This window comes from Hyaena hyaena, unplaced genomic scaffold (genome assembly GCF_003009895.1).
Source record: "Hyaena hyaena isolate Hyena2069 unplaced genomic scaffold, ASM300989v1 scaffold_143, whole genome shotgun sequence".
NCBI classification, from domain to species: Eukaryota; Metazoa; Chordata; class Mammalia; order Carnivora; family Hyaenidae; genus Hyaena; species Hyaena hyaena.
The window spans coordinates 2,769,399-2,784,932 of NW_024080775.1; the positions used below are offsets into that span (position 1 = coordinate 2,769,399).

At 40.3% G+C, this 15,534-nt stretch overlaps 2 protein-coding genes across 2 annotated transcripts in view; one reads left to right on the top strand and one right to left on the bottom strand.

Annotated features, from left to right (window-relative positions):
• GYS2 (glycogen synthase 2) overlaps positions 1 to 3,100 on the top strand; it is a 52,154-nt gene extending 49,054 nt beyond the window's left edge. The window contains exons 15-16 of the mRNA XM_039238592.1: positions 381 to 461; positions 2,882 to 3,100. Coding sequence (XP_039094523.1) covers positions 381 to 461; positions 2,882 to 3,100 — 300 coding nt within the window. The remainder of the gene's footprint in view (positions 1 to 380; positions 462 to 2,881) is intronic.
• Positions 3,101 to 8,586: 5,486 nt separating this feature from the next.
• SPX (spexin hormone) overlaps positions 8,587 to 15,534 on the bottom strand; it is a 9,173-nt gene continuing 2,225 nt past the window's right edge. The window contains exons 5-6 of the mRNA XM_039238563.1: positions 14,383 to 14,468; positions 8,587 to 8,795 (exon numbers count right to left, since the gene is read on the bottom strand). Of these exons, the coding sequence (XP_039094494.1) occupies positions 8,751 to 8,795; positions 14,383 to 14,468 (131 nt within the window). The 3' untranslated portion in view covers positions 8,587 to 8,750. The remainder of the gene's footprint in view (positions 8,796 to 14,382; positions 14,469 to 15,534) is intronic.

Genomic DNA, 15,534 nt, shown 5'->3' on the forward strand with positions numbered 1-15,534 from the left:
TTTTTTTTAAAGTTTATTTATTTTGAGAGAGAGAGAGAGATTGAGAATCCCAAGCAGGCTCTATGCTATCAGCATGGAGCCCAAAGCGGGACTTGAACCCATGAACTGTGAGATCATGACCTGAGCCAAAACCAAGTCTGATGCTCAACTGACTGAGCCACCCAGGCATCCCTCCCTCCAACTTTTTGTAGTAATTCTTTACCTACTCACTGGAAAATAATAAAACTATAAACTCATTTCTTTCTGATTTTTAAATTTAGGTGAATAGGCTCTACCACTTTAAAAATGGATTTTATAACTAGGAGAATAAGATTTTATACAATAACTTGGTTATTGAAATATACATTTTTTTAAACCTGTGAATTGGTTTTCTATCACAGTATTATCAGCATGCCAGGTACCTGACATTAAGCAGAGCTTTTCCAGATATATTCCATATGGAGCCTACATCACCACCAACAGTAAGTGTTTTATGTTTTTTAAAAATTTTTTTTAATGTTTTAATTATTTCTGAGAGAGAGAGAGAGAGACAGCATGAGCAGGGGAGGGTCAGAGAGAGAGGGAGACACAGACTCTGAAACAGGCTCCAGGCTCTGAGCTGGCTGTCAGCACAGAGTGCTTGGACCCACTAACCATGAGATCATGACCTGAGCCGAAGTTGGACGCTCAGCTGAGCCACCGAGGCGCCCCTAGTATTTTATGTTTAGTGGATTTGTTCTGAAAGCTAAATTTCTTATGTATGGTAAGTCCTACCAATACCTTTGAATTTAGAAGTAAATACACAAACTATTATACTTTTTCATAATATTGCCCTAAAGCAAAGAATAGAAGAACCAACAAATCAGACAAGTCAAAGCCCTTGATTCAGAGTTAGCCTTATGCAGACAGGCAAACAGTCAGTTAATTCATGTCATTGAAGAAGCACCTCCACATTAAAATTTATCCTGCTTTAGTGTTTGAAACTGCTTTATTAGACTACCATTCTTATCAGAATTATTGAAAAATGAACTACCTTGCTTTCACAGCTGGTGAATTAGCTCTCTAAGGAAGCATTGAGATATAGGGTGACTACTTGGCAAGAGAAATAAAGAGTGAACTCAGGAACCACAGGAGGAGTTGGATTAGATGAGTATTCATGTAACAGTCAGCAGTGTCCCAAGGGAGCCTTCTTCTGAAGATCACTTAGACATTTATATTCATGAGACCAGCGTAGGCTACTTGTCACCACATTCACTTAGAAGGATATAAAACAGGAAACACAGCTTGAAATAGGACAGCATCAGGCATTTCTCTTTAGTGGGATTCATCCTTACACCAGTCTACACAGCAGTCCAAAAGTTACACTTCTTTGTCACCTTATCCACCAGGTAAAAGCTTAGGTGCAAAAAGATGATACCTATATCATTATGTATGAGATCTATCTTAGCTTAGTAGTTTTATGCCCACCCCCCATCCCCTCTCCCCCCTGCTCCCAGGAGCCAGTATCTCCCAGATAAGCTTCCATGGTCTCCACAAGGAATATGTGCAATTATGACTCATCAAATTCAGAGATTCAAAAAAGCTATAATCCTTGTCAAGTATTTATAAATCCTATGAGTTCAGATTTAATCTCCAACTCAGGAGTCACTTTTACCATGATCAATTTTGCTTAATAACACAACTTACGGTCTACCTCCATCAGGTCTCAAGGGAACCAGATCTAAAAAGTTAACCCAAGGTAGAACTTGCCCATATAGAATGTGACAGAGTTTGGAAAACCCTTCCTAATACAAATTCCAACTCTCATGTTCATGATTTTAACAAGGTTAATTGCTTAGCTTATTTAGGGGTGGTCACTCTAGTTGATGATAATTCACCTATATTCATCCATTTATTCAGTTTATTCAGTTAGTAAGTATTGAGCTCCTACTTTAAGCCAGTTCCTAAATGCATGACTCAGCTTTTTTTCTTTTTTTTTTTTTATTGCTTTCTGGCAAAATATCTGAACCTTGCAATGATTGTATAGGTATGACATTATAATAATGTGCACCAATAGTTGACATACAGAGCAGGGAGGGCTGCAACTATTTTAAACAGTTGCCCTCCCTAGTCAAGCATGTGCCCTCTGAAAGGGTAAGATCTTGGTTTTCATCTTTGTTTCCTCAGTTGCATTATGGTACCAGACCCATAGTTGTGTTTAGCTCTTGTTTGTCACGTGAGTTATCTCAGTGGATCTTAGGTAGGACAATTTGATTAAAATCTAGTGATATTTACTCAGTAACTGGTGGAATTTTAGGGTCAACTAAGTGACCTAGTTTCCAGGATTCTTTCTAGTGGTGGCTGTCCATGCATGTCAGATTGCCTATATTCTGCAATTTCATTGAGCAAATCTGAAAAGTGACATAGAGACTGAGAATATCAACAGTGTAACATGACAGTTGATATTAAAGGCTCTGGAGTCCTGGTACAAATCTTTGCTCTAACCTAGGGTCATGCTGTATGATCTTGGGCAAGTCATCTGGCCTCTCTAATCCTCAATTTTCTTCTGTAAGTGGGAAAAAACAAATTTGTTGGTGTTGTTACAAGGATTAAATAAGATAACATAGGCAGGTAGGTAGGTAGATAGATAGATAGATAGATAGATAGATAGATGGATGGATAGATAAACAGATAAATAGCACCTGGCACATTTCAGTGCATAATGAAAGAAGTTATTCATTTAATGAATCTTTATCAAGTTTAATGGTACCAGAATCAAAATAAATCAAAGATAACAGCTCATAAACAGACCATAAAAACATCCAACTATGGTTTTTTATTAAATGCAAATGCAAAGTGTTTACCACATTGAAAAAATCAAGAAGTCATTATAATGCTTGTGACTCATTTTTGTCTTTGGCAGACAGAAGGATTTAAATATCCCAGGCCATCCTCAGTTCCACCTTCCCCTTCAGGGTCTCAGGTCTCTAGTCCTCAGAGCAGTGATGTGGAAGATGAAGAGGATGAGCACTACAATGAGGAAGAGGAGGCTGAAAGGGATCGGTTAAATATCAAGTCGCCATTGTCTCTGGGCCGGGTTCCTCGTGGGAAGAAAAAGCTGCATGGTGAATACAAGAACTGAATTCCACGCTTGTAGAACAGAACTAATGTAGTAAGAACATAGTAAGAATGATTATTCAAAGACATGAAAATGCTTTTCTTCTTCTAACTATTACAAGAGGATTTATTTCTCTGCCTCCAAAGGGGAGAAAATTAAGTGAATCGCAATTTTCTAATTTCTAATAAAATCCAAGTTATTTCCCTATACTCTTTTTTCACCAGTAAATTTAGGCATGAGGAAGTGTTCATTAAAGGAAAAAGACTAGATGTGGGTTGTTGTTGTTGTTGTTTTAAATAGGCTCCAAATGTGGAGTTTGAACCCACAACCTTGATATCAAGACCTGAGCTGAGATCAAGAGTCAGATGCTTAACTGAGTCACCCAGATGCTCTTAGAAATATTTTTAAATATTTTTAAATTTTTAACTTTAATTTTTAAATATTCTTAAAATGGTTAATTTCAGTGATAAGAATTTTTATTGGCTAGTGTTTATTTTTAAGTGATCATCACCATAATCCTTTGCTTAGTATTTATACAGCTTCCATATCTACCAAACAAGCTTCCCAATTTCCCCACAAAGGATCCTGATCTAAGGACATCCAGATGGCCAACAGACACATGAAATGATGCTTAGCATCCCTCCTCATCAGGAAAATACAAAGCAAAACCACATTGAGATACCACCTCACGCTGGTTAGAGTGGCTAAAATGAACAAATCAGAGGACTCTAGATGCTGGCGAGGATGTGGGGAAACGGGCACCCTCCTACACTGTTGGTGGGAATGTAAACTGGTGCAGCCCCTCTGGAAAACAGTGTGGAGGTTCCTCAAAAAAATAACAATAGAACTCCCCTATAACCCAGCAATAGCACTACTAGGAATTTACCCAAGGGATACAGGAGTGCTGATGCATAGGGGCACATGGACCCCAATGTTCATAGAAGCACTCTCAACGATAGCCAAAACATGGAAAGAGCCTAAGTGTCCATCAACTGATGAATGGATCAAGAAGATGTGGTATATTTATACAATGGAATACTACATGGCAATGAGAAAGAATGAAATCTGGCCATGTGTAGCAACATGGATGGAACTAGAGGCTGTTATGCTGAGCTAAATAAGTCAGGCAGAGAAGGACAGATACCATATGTTTGCACGTATAGGTGGATTAGGAGGAACTTAATAGGACCATGGGGGAGAAGAAGGGGAAAAATAGTGGGGCAGAGGGAGGGAGGCAAACCATGAGAGTCTCTTGAATGCCGAGAACAAACTGAGGGCTGATGGAGGTGGGGAGAGGGGAATGGGGGTGACGGGCATGGAGGAGGGCACTTGTGGGGATGAGCACTGGGTGTTATATGGAAACCAACGTGACAATAAACTATTAAAAAATAAAAATAAAACTTTTTAAAAATTAGCAAAAAGAAAATATAGAGTCTACTTAATTATAGTAAGGACAATGTCCCTAAACACATCATGGACGTGTTTAGGGACAATGTTGAACAATTGTGAACATATTTTTGTTTTAAATGTAACTAAACCTAGGGGCTCCTGGATGGCTCAGTCAGTTGAGTGTCCAACTCTTGGTTTTGGCCCATGTCATGATGTCACAGTTTGTAGGATCAAGACCCACATTGGGCTCTGTGCTGAGCACGGAGCCTGTTTAGGATTCTCTTTCTCCCTCTATCTCTGCCCCTCTCCCACTCTCTCTCTCTCTCAAAATAAATAAATAAACTTTAAAAATTATTAAAGGTAATGACATCTAAATAGGCCAAAAAAACAACAAAAACAAAAAAAACAAAAAAAAAACCTTCACTCACTCTTGGATTATTTTTTTCCACAACTTAAGAATTGTTACATTTAGATCACAGTGAAAACCTTGGTTGCCATATCACTTGACCTAGGTCTGCAGAGCTTTTTAAAAAGTTTTAGTCTGCTCAGTGCTTGAATGGCCATGAGTCAGATGGCTCAGGACTAGTGGGAAACTGTAATCCAGCTTTCCAACGGCTTGCCCCATTGATGAGGAGAACAAAGCCAAGAAAAATGCAGTTTGTTAAATCTCCTTACAGCCTGCAGCCCACTGATAGATACCTGAGGTGTGCAGGAGGTAACATTCCTCCAGGGTTCATGGCTGTCTTAATGCCTTAATATTTATATTTCATTAAAGATAAAAGCAACCTTATCTTGACAATAGCTAAGTTTTGAAGGTCCTGCAAGACCCAGCTTTCAGCATACAAAAACTTCTTGGAAACTTATGTTATCTCTACCCCACCCCTCCCTCCACAAACTTAAAATATATAATCAGTCTTCCTTCACACTTGTAGATACAGTTCTTTCTGCCTATGGGTCCTGTCCTTATTCTATAATAAAATTATCTTTAATTTTGGTGCAAATTATAATTTTGCACCAAAAATGTCTCAGAAGTTCTTTCTTAGCTGTTCGCTCTCAAACTGAAACTTCAAATCACATCACTATTGTTAAGAAATAGTAGATGAATGGTGGATAGATGCCATAAATCAGGCCCACAATGGAAGATGACTGCAAACTTACCTCATTTAGAGATTCAGGAAAAAGGGAAGTAAAATTACTTAAGGCCTAATCCTTGAAAAATGGCCTGTGGATGCCAATTAACCCCACATCTGCAGAGCAATTTGGGAAAGTCTGCACAGGGAGTCAGAAAATATGAGATGGACTTGTATTATAATATATTCATGTGCTGAAGTGACAGAAAGATCTCATGATAAAAAAAAAGTGGGTTCAGTGTTACAAAAACCATGAAAATCTATTCCTAGTAAGGTGGCACAATGTGTCTATTCAAATGATACCCTTGGTTGATAACTGGTTAATCTATGTTATTGAAAGCATGGGATTTCCTCTGTAAAATAGCTTCTTAATAAAAAATTTTTTAAATTCGAGCGTTTTTTTTCTGAATGAAAGAATAGTTTTCTAATTAGTAAGGAGTACAAATGATAGAGCACATGGAAATACAATGACTTGCAAACACCTTTTTTTTTTTTTAATGTATACTTATCTTGAGAGAGAGGGCGCATGTGCACACACACGCACACACACGCATGAATGGGGGAGGGAAAGAGAGAGAGGGAGAGAGAGAATCCCAAGCAGGCTCTGTACTGTCAGCATAGAGCTTGAGGTGGGGCTGGATCCCATGACTCTGGGATCATGACTGAACTGAAATCAAGAATCAGATGCTTAACTGACGGAGCCACCCAGGTGCCCCAGCCAGTGCAAACACCTGGTTTTGAGTGGCATGTTTCTACCCTGTGCTCAGTCCTCTATTCAGACAGCTGCTGCTACTGGACTCCATCCCCTTGCTTCAGTCATTTACTGTGCTTTCTCCAAGACTGACAAAGCCAGGTGAGGAGCAAGAAATAAGGCTGTTAGTAGGTGACTCTGTTTCTAGCACACGCCATATACACAGCTGCTGCACAAATGAATGGTCTTACTGAGAGAAACAGAGGCACAAAAAATGATGTTTTTAAAGACTGTATGTCTTCATAAATTGGAATACAAGAACTATAGACAGAATGTTATCGCAGCTGGGCACAGGGGCCTGTATGCAACTACTATGTTAATCAGCACATCTGTATGGCAGAACAACATTCAAGGAATTCAAGCACCTATAATACACTTGGTATTCTATACAATACTAATAATATTATAATATAATACTGTATTATTTTAATAGCTGTTGGTCATTTATTTCAAAATTATTTAAAAAATTTTTTAATGTTTTATTTACTTCTGAGAGAGAGAGAGACAGCATGAACAGGGGAGGGTCAGAGAGAGAGGGAGATACAGAATTCGAAACAGGCTCCAGGCTCTGAGCTAGTTGTCAGCACAGAGCCCAATGCGGGGCTCGAGCCCACGAACCGTGAGATCATACCTGAGCTGAAGTCGGACACTTAACCGACTGAGCCACCCAGGCACCCCTAAAATTTTTTTTAATATTTATTTTTGAGAGAGAAACCGAGACAGAGACAGAGCACAAGTGAGGGAGTGGAAAAGAGAGAGGGAGAATCCAAAGCAGGCTCCAGGCTCTGAGCTGTCAGCACAAAGCTGGACACGGGGCTCAAACTCACAGACCACAAGACCATGACCTGAGTCAAAGTCAGTTGCTTAACAGACTGAGCCACTGAGATACCCCTCAAAAGCTTTTAAAAACTGTTTTAGTGTGAAATACTTGAGGTTGTTCTGTTTAGTTGTGGGAAGAATTATTTCGCATGATAGGGTTTTAAAATATTCTTAGAAAAAGCATGATGTTTAAATAGCCAATATGTATAAGTCTGTCACATGAGTAAAATCTCAATAAACAGGACATAAGCACCATCTAGAAAATCCACTTTAAAGCCAAATCATAATAAATGACAGGTGCCTATTATAATACCACATAGTTTTTTAATGCTAGCATATTATTTTTTGTAAGAGATCTGTGTTACATTAACTTGAATATAGTTTCATTATTCAATTATGAAACAAGATACAGACAAATCTTATAAGGATTTGATTTCATAACACAGTGAAACTATAATTCCAAGGTACAGATACATTCACATAAAGATATACTTTAGCTACTGAATAATGTCTATATACTGATGACAATAAGAATTAATGGTTTCCACTTGTGACATTTATCAATAATAATTCTCAATTAATTAAGTCAAAAAATTAACATGGTGATCATATTGCAATTCCAAATAAATAGGTTATTATGCTTGTTGTGGAAATGTGTGTGTGTGTTACTGTATGTGTGTTTATTTTTGATAATTTTGAACCTAAGTTCAAAGTTTTGAGAAGGACCAGATTAGGCGTATCACTATGTACTGATGTGATCAGGGTGTCTTTATGTGACATTTTAATGTAAAATAAAGCCTAGAGCTCTAGTCAGTTAGAGTAAGCAGAGTCTTTGAGTCTGTTTAGCTGTGAAAAATGAGCTACCTCTGAAAAACTGGTTTGTTCCTTTTGTACAATGTACACAGGGGAAGAGCATGTCTCCATCTGCTTATTTTCCAGTAACCTTGGAATTCAGGAGATCCCCAAATAGCACAAAGGGGAGCTCTCCATTGTGGAACCTTCCACCAGCCTCAGAGATCACACCCTCTTTCAGCAACTACACTGAAGTGCTCTTATCACATGGCTTCTTCCCAGTCACCTCCCTCCCTCTTCCCTTCTTAACTTATGTCTCCTAGATGAACTACTAAGAAAACATTCTACTCTTTCCCAACCTGCCATGCCTCCCCTGCCCCTCCAGGGAGATGAGGAAAAGGCAGAAAAGGAGAGGGAGATTCCCTGCTGAGTGACAAGACAATGCAAGTGGAAACAGAATGAAAAGACCAACAGTTAAGAATCGTTAGATCAAGATAGAAACTCTTGTAACAAAAAGAAAGCACACTCTACAAAGTCTCCAGCCTTATACTTAATTCTAAAGGGGGGTAAGGTACAAGGTGACCTAAACAGGACCTGAAGCAATGAAAGAAGACAATGATGATCTCAGCTAAGAACTCTACATTACCTTTACTTCTGGAAAGAATAAAACTGGTTGTGCATGTTCCTAAGATTACAACTGAAGTAAAAAGGCTCCAAAGGCTTTATTTACATGGTTCATATTTTCAACAAGAATGGACTGTGTTTGAATGTAATCTGGTCTATTTTCATCAGATTAGTAGTCTTCTAGGACTCTGGTTTGATCAGTTTTCTTCTCCAGCTGTAAGAAAAAAAAATACATAAAATAAACATACTTTTCCATGTTTCAAAAGGAAAAAAGATAAGATAAAGAGAACCTTAAAAAATATACATTTAGCCTCCTAGATTATGTTAACTCCTGCATTTTGCTATGAAGAATCTATAGCAAATTGATTGACTTGATTTAAAAATTTTTCCCCTTAGCTTGAGACACATAGGGGAACTCACATGTTACATATGACTCTCCAGAATGAATGAAACTATAGTATGATATGTTTGGTAGAAATCTGAAAAGGCCACATGTCTTGCTCTAAGTGTGCCTCATGTCTAAAATATCCACCATTAGGGACGCCTGGGTAGCTCAGTCAGTTGTGTCCAATTTCAGCTCAAGTCATGACCTTGGGTCTGTAAGTTGGAGCCCCTGTGTCCAGGCTGTGTGCTGAGTGACAAGACAATGCAAGCGGTAACAATGAAAAAACCAACAATTAAGAATCACTTGATTAGAGCCTGGAGCCTGCTTCAGATTCTGTGTCTCCTTCTCTCTCTACCCCTTCCCTGCTGGTGCTCTGTCTCTCTCTCTCTCTGTCTCTCTCTAAGATAAGTAAATGTTAAAAAAATTAAAAAATAAAATAAAATATCCACCATTAGAGCCATTAAACTGCATCAAGGCGCTGTCTCCCAGTTTCCTGTTAACAGTGCATCCTACTTGGGAAAGATGACATGGGAATACTTTTGCACATATTCTCTTATTAGCTGAGCTATACTAGGCCTGGAGAGGAAATGAAACAAAAAGAAGGGACGCTTGTTAGATGGATAGGATTGCAAAACTTTAGAGCACGAGATACCATTTCCGGGGCACGATAGCTAAGGAGTCAGATGATAGGTTCCTGGGACTGTAACAATGGGCAGAAGAGTTAAAACCTACCATGGGTTTGGGACCGGGAGTTACCAGAGGAAAATGCCTCTCCTAACTTTCTTTAAGATTATTTCTAGATAGGGGCGCCTGGGTGGCTTAGTCGGTTAAGCGTCCGACTTTCGCTTAGGTCGTGATCTCATGGTTCGTGGGTTCGAGCCCCGCGTCGGGCTCTGTGCTGACTGCCAGCTCGGAGCCTGGAGCCTGTTTCAGTCTGTGACTCCCTCTCTCTCTGACCCTCCCCTGCTCACGCTGTCTCTCTCTCCTAGAAATAAATAAAAATATTAAAAAAAAAAAAAGATTATTTCTAGATAAAACTGCATTCCCTTAGTTAGTTACAATATAATTTGAATGTCCGAGTTACATTTTAACTTGAATTGCTAGCATATTTTAGAATATTACAGATGATAGGCTGCTCTTTAAAGAGAAGGAAAAAAACCTCAGTAAGAAGTACATCCTTGTATATCAGTCACTAAAATAAAAACTCACTATATAAAATAAGAGCCTACCAAAAAATACTTAAGGATTTTAGAATAAAAATATTAAGGGCAGCTAATAACAAATATATCATATGGAAATCCAAAATTTTCCATCAGTTTAAACTAATAAAATTTTGTTCCTTTATTTCATCATCAGAATCTCTGGAAACTTCAATGATTACAAAATGACATTTATTTTCCAGGGCACCTGGGTGGCTCAGTCGATTAAGTGTCTGACTCTTGATTTCAGCTCAAGTCATGATCCCAGGGTCATAGGATTGAGCCCCATGTCAGGCTTTGCACTGAGCATGGAGCCTGCTTGGGATTCTCTCTCTCTCTCTCTCTCTCTCTCTCTCTCTCAATCTCTCTCTCTCAATCTCTCTCTCTCTCTTTTATACACACACACACACACACATGCTCTCTCTAAAATAAGAAAATTTAATTACATTTATTTTCCAAAAAAGACTTGAAATTGAGACATATAATCACACACCCTTCCCTAAAGTTTCTAATGAAGATCCTTCTTCCCCTCTTTAAATTTTTTAATGTTTATTCATTCTTGAGAGAGAGAGAGAGAGAGAGAGAGGGAACAAGTGGGGGAGGGGCAGAGAGAGAGGGAGACATAGAATTTGAAGCAGGCTCCAGTCTCTGAACTGTCAGCACAGAGCTGGACGTGGGGCTCAAACTCACAAACCACAAGATCATGGCTTGAGGGGAAGTCAGACGCTCAACTCGACCGAGTCACCCAGGAGGCCCTTTCATCCCCTCTTTAAAATTAGCCCCCTGCCTTTCCATTCCAGCTCACTTTTTTTTTTTTTTCTGGCTCCATACATTTTCCCAGCAACCAAATCAAAAACTTCTCCTTCAATCCATCTTCGTCAGCGATCTCCTCCTACACATTTCAACAATCAGTAAGCGTGCCTGCTCAATAGTCCAATTTAGAAAAGGTCACCTTGGATGCAGCATCCTTTACCCATGTTTTAACTACTTCTCACCTTTTCATTACAAGAGTTCTGACAGCCATGCCAGCTAGCACTATTTTCTTCTGGTCCCAGATTTGCTCTAAACAAGATTTCAGAAGGGGCATAGCAGTGGCAAGTAGAATCACCAGGCAGGGGGACGCCTGGGTGGCTTAGTCGGTTAAGCGTCCGACTTTCGCTTAGGTCATGATCTCGCGGTTCGTGGGTTCGAGCCCCACGTCGGGCTATGTGCTGACTGCCAGCTCAGAGCCTGGAGCCTGTTTCAGAGTCTGTGACTCCCTCTCTCTCTGACCCTCCCCTGCTCACGCTGTCTCTCTCTCTCTCCTAGAAATAAATAAAACATTTAAAAAAAATTTAGAATCACCAGACAGGGGCTGAGTGGAAGTTGTGAACTGCTATTCAATGGCCTGTCCTAACCAATGCGATCCTCCTTTCCATTGATTTCTGTGCTCTTACTAACCATTCTGCTACATGTGATGCTTTAACCACTCCTTTCTTGGAATTCTCCATCCTTGATTTCTGGAAATGCTATTATTCTGGTTCTCCTCTTACATCCCTGCTTTCTCCTTTAACTGTCCCTTCACTGATCTGACTTTCCTCCTTTCCCTTAATCTCTAGGTGTTCTCCAAGGCAAATCCTTTATTGTCTGCCCTTCTGTTATATCTGAGGCCTAGAAGAGATTTCCATTTTCATGGTTTCAACCTTTCTTAACTGGCTCTGAATTTTCAGTCATTCTCAAATCTGACTAATCATCAGAATCATTTGGAGTAACTTCTTAAGGATGCAGATTCTGAGGGGCGCCTGGGTGGCTTAGTCGGTTAAGCGTCCGACTTTCGCTTAGGTCATGATCTCGCGGTTCGTGGGTTCGGGCCCCGCGTCGGGCTCTGTGCTGACTGCCAGCTCAGAGCCTGGAGCCTATTTCAGAGTCTGTATCTCCCTCTCTCTCTGACCCTCCCCTGCTCACGCCATCTCTCTCTCCTGGAAATAAATAAAACATTAAAAAAAAAAAAAAAGGATGCAGATTCTGAGGCCTCATCCAAGTTTTACAGAATCAGAATCTCTGAGTCTAAGGCTGAGAAATCTGAATTTTGAGGACTCTCTCCAGTTAACTCTAATGGAATCAGTCCACAGATGGATAGTTGAGAACCACTGACCTACACACCTTTATTCACTGGACCGTCTCTGTCATCTTGAACTGAACTTTAATTATAGCCACAGAAATTTTCATTCCTCGACAGAATAACCATTTCAAATTCTCACACACACCACTTCAAAAACGTGCTTGTTCTGGATTCCCTTTTATCCCTTCGGTGAATAGTTACCCACGTTACTTATTCTTCCTTCCAGGACATCTCAGAGTGGAGCTTCTCTATCCTTTCCTGACCGACTGTACCTCATCTCCTCACTCCTGTGGTTTCCTTTCACTTTCCTTGGCTTCTCCCTGATTCCCGTCTGTGGTCTTCTTCTTTGATACAAATGCATTTGAGAGACAGAAAGGTATAAAGGAGAGCGCTGTGGAGTCACACGGACCTGAGTTAAAATCCCAACATGGCTTTATACCAACTGGGTGACCTTAGGAAAGTAAATATACCTCATGAAGGTTCAGGTTTCTGAGCTGTTAAAGGTTAGCATTCATATTTGACACACAGTAGACATTCCCACATTGTAGCTATTTTTCCTGTCCTTATTGTTACCTTCTCTGCCATAATCATTGTTACCATTTTATTGTTATTCTCTGTGCCATAATCAGATTCATCCCCCTTCACCACATCATGGCTCTGCTGTGAATCCAGAGGGCATTTTACTGATTTTCAGACAAATTATCTTCATTCTTCATCTCCGTTTTAGAGGTACTTGCTATGTAATAGTGGGCAAGCCACTTAATCTTTCTATGCCTCTATTTTCTTACCTGGAAAGTGTGGATAATAATGTCGTTACCTCTCAGGGTTACTATGAGGGCTAAATGTATTGACTCATACCATATGCACACACACACACAAACCCATAAACTTGAAGCTTGAGCAAAAAGTACCTTTTGCTCTCTTCTCCTCCCCACTTGGCCCATCCAATACTAGGCACAGATGATATGTCTTCTGAATCAGCATAAGTATCAGAGCACAAGGTCAGCAGCCTGTGCTTTGATCACCAGATCATTTGCTATATGTTTTTTTAAATATTTAAAATTTTTAATTATGTCACCATATGGCATCATTACAGTTTTTGAGAGGGAATATTCTAGATCTGTTTACTATACTTTGATGACCTCTATTGTTAATAGCAATTAAAACTATGTACCTTGTTTCAAGTAGCTCTCATAGCAACCCTACACATAGGCATCATTATTCCATATTACCAATAATGATACTAAGACTCAGGGTCATCTAGCTAGTAAAGCAGCAGAACCAGGATTTAAACCCAGTCTATTACATACTTCAAAGCCCTGGCTTATCTAGTAGCAAGGTGCCTTAATTCAACTAGTGGTTTCAATGATATGTGGACAGAGTGTCTCTTTTTTTTTAATGTTTATTTTTGAGAGACAGAACACAAGCTGGGGAGGGGCAGAGAGAGAGGAAGACACAGAATCCAAAGTGGGCTGTAGGCTCTGAGTTGTCAGCACAGAGCTAGATGCGGGGCTCAAACTCATGAGCCATGATATCATGACCTGAGCCGAAGTTGAGTTCCCAACTGACTGAGACACCCAGGCGCCCCAGAGTGTCTCTATTTGAAAATTACATCTAATCTTAGTATAGAAGCAGCTGTATAGTAAAATGAAAATTACACAGGCTTAGAATCAGAACTGGCCCAGCACTCTTGCTATGTGGTCAAGTGAAAACTATGTCATTTTCAGCAGTCTCATTTGGTTCAATAGTGAGCAACTGGATTTAAAATTTTTAAACCTCATTGACTTCAGGTTTTTCAACTATATATAATGAGGTTGAACTCAGCATTTTTAGTGCTAGAGTTCTAAGTAAAATAAGGTTAAAATAGGCTGTGGCTTATGAAATGAATATGAAATTCCCCAATGTCATCAAGGAAATGTTTTTATGTTCTTGGGGACTCACTTTAATGAGAAATGTGCTAGTGTTTATATAATAAACATGACTGAATTTCTTTGGGGGGGTGACTGTTAATTATATTTAAAAATCTGAACAAAGGCAACTTTTTTGTATTCAACACAGAATCCAAAAAGTAATCAAAGCTTCCCCTGGCAATTGAAAGAGGTCATTATATTTGTACCTTCTTGAGGTCTCTCTGCAAGGAAGCCAATAGCAGAGCTGCTGTTTCTGGAAGAGTTAGTAGTTGCAGATTTGGGCTTCGTCTTTCTGGAGAAATAAAAGTGTATACACATTCTATTAGTATTTAAATACTCCTTCAGTAGATAAATCTTATTCTGATGTGCTATAAATAGAACAGCCTTTTTGAAATAAATTTTTGATACTTCAGCAAAGGGTGCCCCTTACACAGAAGACTGATTTTTATGAACTTCACACTTCCCTTGGACACTACTTACAATTGGTTATGCTGTGTATTACAGATATGGAAGGGAGTTTAAATATACTACAGACAGTATTATGAAAGGAGGGTGGATTAAGATAAAGAACCTTTAGTAATTTCTCCCTTCAGAGCTTAACATGAGATGTCTGGGCGGAAACATTTAGATGGAATGGATCCTCCTTGGAGTCTGGACTACTTCCTCTCTCCGTTCAAAACAGTTTGAGATAACAATTTACATTCTTGGCCACACATAAGGCAAGTAATAGTCCCTGGCCCTATTCTTAATGGCCCCTACCTATTAGCTATTTCTGATTTTGAACCGCTTTATAGTCCTTTCTAGTAATGTAACAGGGGCGTACATTTGAAGTTTCCAGGGAAATCATTACTTTAGTAACAAGAACATTTAAGAGGAAACTGCGTTAAGGTCTTGCCAAAAGCGGGAGGTACATTTAGGGACAGTAGCACAGTCCTCACTCCTCTTCCTTTACTCATCGAACGTGAACCCCAGGTTGGCCTTTCCCTGGATAACCTCCACCCCCGGGACCTCTGCACTCCCGTCGGTCAGAGGGCACTCAGAGCAGCCGAGGCCGAGTTCAGCTTCCGGAGCCTCAGCGGAACACGAGTGCGGGGCGCCGCGGCTGCCAGCCTGGGCTCGGCCCTGGCTGGGCTCGGCCCTGGCTGGGCTCGGCCCTGGCTGGGCTCGGCCCTGGCTGGGCTCGGCGCGTGCTGGGCTCGACCCTGGCGGGGCTTGGCCGGGCTGGGCTCGACCTTGGCGGGGCTTGGCCGGGCTGGGCTCGGCGCTGGCGGGGCCCGGCCCTGGCTGGGCGCGAGCTGGCTGGGCTCGGCGCGTGCTGGGCTCGACCCTGGCGGGGCTTGGCCGGGCTGGGCTCGACC